General features: G+C 41.0%; 1 protein-coding gene across 1 annotated transcript in view; it reads left to right on the forward strand.

Moving 5' to 3' along the window:
• The window catches only part of abhd8b (abhydrolase domain containing 8b), a 13,977-nt gene extending 6,770 nt beyond the window's left edge, over positions 1-7,207 (forward strand). The window contains exons 2-5 of the mRNA XM_050055447.1: positions 1,176-1,973; positions 2,525-2,695; positions 2,981-3,197; positions 4,741-7,207. Of these exons, the coding sequence (XP_049911404.1) occupies positions 1,186-1,973; positions 2,525-2,695; positions 2,981-3,197; positions 4,741-5,010 (1,446 nt within the window). The 5' untranslated portion in view covers positions 1,176-1,185 and the 3' untranslated portion in view covers positions 5,011-7,207. The remainder of the gene's footprint in view (positions 1-1,175; positions 1,974-2,524; positions 2,696-2,980; positions 3,198-4,740) is intronic.
• Positions 7,208-7,584: the final 377 nt, after the last annotated feature.

Below are 7,584 nucleotides of genomic sequence, written 5' to 3' on the forward strand. Positions count from 1 at the left end.
CACCTCTGGATCCAGGGTGGGCTTTTTTAGTAGAGGTTTAATTACAGCTACCTTAAAAGACTGTGGTACATAGCCTGCTAATAAGGATATATTGATCATATCTAATATATGAGTGTTAACTAAAGGAAAGACCTCCTTAAGTAGCCTAGTTGGGATGGGGTCTAAGAGACACGTTGATGATTTAGATGAAGAAATCAGTGCGGTCAGTTCTTGAAGAGAAATTGGGGAGAAGCAATCTAAATATATATTAGGTCTTACATGAACGCAATATCTCAAGAAGGCCTTGAGGGAATTTCCTCAAATTTGTGTTCACTTGGACTCAGGGATTAATTGATTAGAATTTGGTGGTCGAAGGTCAAGGTCACTGTGACCTCAGAAACATATCACTGCCCATAACTCAAAGAATTCATACACTAATTATGAGAAAATGTCACACAAATGTCTAATAGGATAAGATAATTTAGTGATGACATTTTATATGCAAAAGGTCAAAAGTCAGCTTCACTGTGACATCATAATGCTCTGCAGAAACACTCTCCTGGCCAGTATTCATTGTCGTATCTCAGGAACAGAAGGGGAGACATTTGGTCAGATACTGACTTGTTGGGTGTCCAGCTTGAAACTGATTGTGTAGATATTCTGTGCTGTTGGGTTGAAGATGTGTGAAGCATCCATGTTTTAGAATATGTAGCTTCTTTGCAGCAACATCCATATTTGAAGCATTGTCTACTGTCATGGCTACATATGAGTCTGGACAGATATGGATGTAAACTGTAAAACTGAAGTTGTTTTTTTTTAGTTTTAGCTGTTTTCGTGGTCTTTTGTCTTTTTCAATCTGAATTTGCTTCAGCAGTTAAAATACTTATAAGTTCATTGCTCTTGATATAATGCATTTGAAAATCACAGGTATTAAATAAATACATTTGGATTTTTTATATGTTTGTGATAAGCCAGTAGTGGTCAATAATAGCAGACCTTAGATTTATCAATCAGTGGGTTCATCTAGGCTGTTAAGCTTCACATAAAGATATTTTACTAGTTTTTACTGGCCTTATAGTCTATATAAGTTAAGTACTTGCTTGTGGTTCCTTTAATAATTTATGTAACTTTGGTTTTCTGTGACCTTGTTTCTGTCATGTTTACATGTGTGTTTTGTGTAAATGTAATCCCTACAGAGTGGCAGCCATGCTGACCAGCTTTATGGAGGGTCTTCTCTGCTGCCTGACCTCCAAGTCTGCCAACGTTGTGGTTCCTGTAGAAACTTCAGAACCGGCTGACGGCTACGAGTTTGTGGAGGTGAAACCAGGCCGCGTACTGCGGGTTCGGCATATAGTCCCTGACCGGCCGGTGGTGGAGGAACCCACTGGGCCGGGTGGGAGTGTAAGCTGCAAACGAAAGATCACAGTATACCGTAATGGACAGCTATTCATTGAGAACTTGGGTGACAGGGCGAGTGCTGAACTTAAAAACTGCCAGAATGGGGAGACAGAACCAAACAGTACTGTAGAGGTTGAACTGACAGACTGTGGTAACTCCTCACCGCCCGTCAGCATCCCTGAGCCCAGGTCTGAGTCTGGAAAAGACGGAGCAGCTGAAACAGGAGCAGGAGGAGAGGCATCTGCTGCTGGACAGACCGACCAGTCGCAGCAACCCAGGAAGCGCAGGCGGAAGCCCAAGCGCACAGTAGTGATTGACTGTGAGAGGAAGATATCAGCTTGTAAAGGGACACATGCAGACGTGGCTCTGTTCTTCATCCATGGAGTGGGAGGCTCCCTGGACATCTGGGGAAGCCAGTTGGACTTCTTTTCCAGGCTGGGCTATGAAGTGATCTCTCCAGACCTAGCAGGTCATGGAGCCAGCTCAGCACCACAGATAGCTGCTGCGTACACTTTCTACGCCTTGGCCGAGGACATGAGATTGATCTTTAAGAGATATGCACGCAAGAGGAACATTCTCATAGGACATTCCTATGGGTAAATTTAAGATCTCTGCATTAATATAACACACAGTTGAGTCAAGAGAGGGTCCAGAAGGCTTTAGGGTATGTGGGAAAAAAGTGAGAACTTGAAAGATACTGAGGACCCCAGACAAGTAATACGTCATTTGTATTTATTTCATTTACGTATAATATAATTACATCACTTACAGCATCAGTGAACTGAAGATTGACATAGTTGGATACAGTTTATAGTTACTGTATGCTCTAATAATTGCGTCTGTCTCATGAACGCAATGTACGCATGTATTTTAATTACGTCATCAAAGTTATGTAACTTATTACATTTTTAAATTAATTTTCTAACAAATGTTTTAAACTGTGAAAAAAATGTCCAGAAATAGGCTTTAACAAAAGATGGGTAAAAGTTGCAAAGACTTTTTACCAAAAATGAATATATTAGGATGTAACCCCCTTGCAATCATAGCATTTTGATAAGTAACTGTGATTTAAGTAGCTGCAACTTAATACAACTTATTGTTGTATTATTTATTTTGTAACACTGCCTGTTCTGTTCTGCTCTCCTAGTGTGTCGTTCTGTACCTTCTTGGCCCACGAGTATCCGGATCAGATCCACAAGATGGTGATGATCAACGGCGGTGGTCCCACAGCTCTGGAGCCCAGCCTCTGCTCCATCTTCAACCTGCCCACCTGTGTGCTCCACTGCCTCTCCCCGCTGCTAGCCTGGAGCTTTCTCAAGTAAGACAGACAGCAACACCATGTCCATCAGTCCAGAGATCTTACATTTAATCTGACTGACAAACTAACTCCACAGCTGTAATCAAGTGAACAAGAACTGTTTCAACTGACACACCCAAACATTTATGATGTTGGCTACAAGTGTGATATTTATGCTAATTCTCCCTCCATGTGGCGCTGTGTTGTGTTCATCCCACCCACAGTTCAATGTCATCGTAATCCTGTTTTTGTTTATTTTAAGCCATTTGTAATTTAGGTAAATCTCCTCTGCTCTGCCCCCTACAGGGCCGGCTTTGCTAAACAGGGTGCCAAGGAGAAGCAGCTGCTGAAAGACAACAATGCCTTCAACGTGTCGTCCTTTGTGCTGCGTGCCATGATGAGTGGCCAGTACTGGCCTGAGGGGGACGAGGTTTACCATGCTGAACTCACAGTGCCCATTCTGCTGGTTCACGGCATGCATGACAAGTTTGTCCCTGTTGAAGAGGACCAGCGCATGGCAGAGGTGAGTGGGCCACTTCAACCCACAAAGCCCGGGATTCAAACTGGGAAACTGACTCTGCTAAAGACACTCCTGTAATATTGTGAGCCAAATGTTTGGTTAGAGTGAGAGAACCAGATGGTCAAAATGAGTCATGTTTGTGTCTGGATCATAAGAATGAAGATGAAAATGGACTTAAGATATTTTATTTTTAGATGGTTTAGGCCCTAAAGTACTAAATTCTTAACCTTTGATCTGTTGTATTTGGAGATTAATCCACACCATTTCCCCACAAAACATTTTCCAATAATTTTTACCATTTCTTAAACTATACAATACCTATTATAAGATTTTTTTTATCATAATCAAATGGAAAAAGGCTCTCTGAAACAAAGGAAATCAATTAAAAAATCTCAAAGTGACTATAACTAATTATTAATAATTAATAAATCACATAACTGTGTAAAATGAAACAATAAAATGGTTTTATGGCCTGTTATGGATCACTCTCTCCGCTCTCATCAATGTTGTATCCAGATGCAGCAGGAAGCTGTTCTCAGCAAACAAGCTGTAGTAAACCCACTGTACACACCCTGCTCAGCACCAGACAGCAGATGGATAAAATGAGCACTAGCTGGTGAACATAGCGGAGCATGTGGTGCTGATGAGCCAGATATTTCCCTCAGGAGTCAGTGGAGACCAAAACTGAGCTTAAAGGAGAAATATCTCTGTGTCTGCTGTGTGTGGAAAAAGGCAAATGTTTGCCAACAAAGTCGCAACAAAATTATTTTTATGGTGATACTGTAAGTCAGTGTTGTGTTTACAGTGTGTTTCTAAAGCCACCTAGTGACTAAAAAATGTTATTGCAGGTTTAAGGTGTGCTTTGGTCATCAGTGGTCAACAGTGATGTGAAGCATGAGAAATTTGAAAATTATGGGTTTAAACACTGCAACTACATACGACTACCTGAGCTTCAAGGACTGTTGTGTAGGCTGTTTCTCAACTGGGGCTCTGAGGACCCTTTGTGGTCTGTGAAATAGTAAAATATATTTCATAAAAGGGCGGCACAGTGGTGCAGTGGTTAGCATTGTCGCCTCACAGTAAGAGGGTTCAAATCCAGGGTGGGGGGTCCAAACCCCAGGGTTGGGAGCCCCTCTGTGCAGAGTTCTGTCAAGGATGCTTAGGGCTGCTCAAAATATATAGGAGGTCCACAAAAGTTTAGAGCTACCGATGTAGAAGACCAGATTACTCCCTTCAGTGAACTCATTGATGTAACATGGTTACACCTCCCATCAAAATTACAGTAGCTCTTGTTCAACTAGCTTGAGAGCGTCATTTCTCGATCTACAAGAGTACCTTGGGATTCTGATGAAGGGCACTTCTGACTGAGAGACTGATTTGCTGTTTGATTTAATTTATCATAGTATTTGAATTGTTGAAAATCTCATAGATGTGGGCTGTGATTCAGAGGTCTAGAACCAGACCAGGCACAAAACATAAAGTGGCAGCTGTTTGTTCTAAATTGTATCTAACTTATTTTTTATTTCTGCTCTTGACTTTCCTTCAGATCCTCCTCATGGCCTTCCTGAAGGTCCTGGAGGATGGCAGTCACATGGTCATGATGGAGTGCCCAGACGCTGTCAACACACTCCTGCATGAGTTCTTGCTCTGGGAGCCGGCCGCCCCTCCACCGCCAAAGAAAGAGTCCAAAGCACGTCCAGAAACTGCCAAAGCTCAATCTGACAGTACCAAGGCTACATCTGACCCTTCCAAGGTCCGACCTGCAACTGCAAGGCAGACCTCGGACGAGAAGCCAGACAGCAAGGCCAAGAAATGACTGAAAGTTAAAGCTTTCAGTGGTTACTACATGATATCATGGCTGGCCATGCACTGGGGTCCTGATAATCTGAGTCGGTTGTAGCTGTTGAACCTGATGAGCCGAGAGGAGCCAGTTTATCTGAAATGGTCCAGCTAAATGTTGGACAAGTGAAGGTGTGACGCAATGCAGAGAATTCAAGTCTGAGTCCAGTTATATCAGCTGCTGAGCTGAAGGACAGAGGAAAAAGGAGCTCCACTAATGGATGCTGGAGTTTCACTCTTCAGCTGACAGCACCCTGTCCTCAACATACAGCAGGGTGGATGCAGCTGTGCCTTGAAATGGAGGGTGGTGATGATGACAGGGTAGGCGAAGCAAGAGACAGAAACGGGAACATACTGCCACGAGGGCGAGCCAAGTTCTCAAGCTGGAAAAGTGATAAAACTTGAAGTGTAGACAAATCAAAAAGTTTCACCTGCCACACACTGACAGCTACATTTTAGAAAGAATAACACTTGATGGCCTGGTCTGACTTATGCCATCCCTAAAATGTGGAGAATTAAAGGAATGGTTTGTATGAAACATGCTCCTGGTGACAACTGCTACACTGCCCTACGTAAAGCAGCAGCAGAGCCTAAACCTTTTGGACACTAGCTGGATAGTAAACTAGCCGAATGTATTATTATGTCAAATTGTGACATGATGAGATAGGTGTGTGTCAGAGGAAGTTTTGTAGCACGGATTTTCTATTGCACATGATGGATTTCAAACCTCACTTCTTGTGAAGGGGAGAGTTTTAAGTGGGCAAACAGTGTTTAATGCTACACACAAAATTGCACTGAAAACAACTGGGTATGCATTTCTTGATTAAATATGTACATTTAGTATTTTGAGCATTGTTTTTGTTCTTCAGCACCTCTACAATGTGAACCAGAATTTTAAGTTTGCACAGTGCATTAGATGTAGCCTCACCTACTACTACAGTTGTGACTTGTGAAGCTGAACAAGTGACAAATGATCAAGACAGAAGTGAAAGTAAACGTGTTGCTTCCTAGAATTCAGGGAAATGTGTTCAGTCAAGTGTGTCCTGTTTAATGTAGCAATAGTTGAGTCTCAGCAGTGACTCATAAACTCATATAGTCAGAACTGGCCAAACACACAAACCACTTAAAGAGCTGTTAAAGAAATTATAAGAACACTTACATTAAGATGCATCAGGGTAGTGCAACAGCAGGGTTTAACAGACAACGTGAAATATTTTGCATGTAGCCGTGTGCTGGCACTGCAGCACCTTTGATATTTCAAATCTATGACAATCAGTGTCTGATATACTGTATTATGAACTTCCATGTGGTATTAGAAAGCACTTGTTTAAATGGTTTCTCTATTTCCTGCACAAAAAACTTTGTGTATGCAGCTGTTTAATATATAAATATAATTCTTCCTCAAACCCATTTTTATTTTTTAGGATAGCAAACTGTCTGCGCTCAAAGATTTGAATGAATGAAGTTATTGTTATAAATAAATAATAAGCATTTATTATTTATTACCAAAACTTTGCTATTCTGCAATGTATGTTTTTTACCTTGAGAAGTGAAGCTTAGTTCCAATATAGTGGCATTAAATTGGTACAAAAACTGTATTTTGACACGTCTTTAAATATAGGTGAGTCTGTATCATAAGACTGAATTTATTCAACATTTGCACTGTAACACCAACAGGGCAGATAGCTGGAACTACAGTAGGGAGCTGTTAAATCCTCTATGACGGTTTTTTGACCTCTACAGTAATGTGTGTATGTCTCAACGTTAGCCGACATGTTCTCAGTGCTGCCGTAGTTCACAAACCTCTGAGCCTCTAACACAGAATCAGAAGTTTGATTTGTTTAAGGTGTGAATGAAGCACAGACGTTCTCTCTGATTCAACAGTATTTGATGGTTTTTTTTTATACATAGATTATTCTTTTTATACATTGTATTTCTATTTGTGGTTGATATTTAGAGATGTAAAAGGAACTGTAGCAGGGAACTCATTCAATCAACTGAAGATGCAGCTTTGATCAGATAAATGTGACAGATCTGTTTTGAGACTCGTGTTCATTTCCATGTGTCACAATTTACGAATGGTTTGTCTCTATGACTGTCTTGAGTTCGAAGGAAACTGTTCATGTTGTATCTTTTGTGTCTTATTTTTTTTAACTGTTTGCCTTTGACAATGATTACACAGTTTGCTGATTTAAAATTTTATCAAAGTAAATTATCGTGAGTTTTCAACAGTTTTGTCTTGTGTCTTTCATATGATATATTTCAGCTTTACTTTACTTTTCTTAGTTACTTTACCGCCCTTTTTCTGTCAACATTTATTTAGCCAGGGTGGGTTTGCTGATCTAAACCTCTCTTTTCTGGACACAGCTGAACATCTATTAACCAGTTGAACCACAGTCTGTTAGCAGTTGGGTGTAGAGTCCCTTGCTTAGGGGCACCACAGTTTGGACGTGTTATGCACTAATTTCCTGGGTCTTCAAAGGGACTTAAACTGGCAACCTTTGATCAGGAGCCCTCCTCTTTTTAACTTTAGGGCACTGTTTTCCCTACC

This window comes from Epinephelus moara, chromosome 10, assembly GCF_006386435.1.
Source record: "Epinephelus moara isolate mb chromosome 10, YSFRI_EMoa_1.0, whole genome shotgun sequence".
In the NCBI taxonomy this organism is placed as follows: Eukaryota; Metazoa; Chordata; class Actinopteri; order Perciformes; family Serranidae; genus Epinephelus; species Epinephelus moara.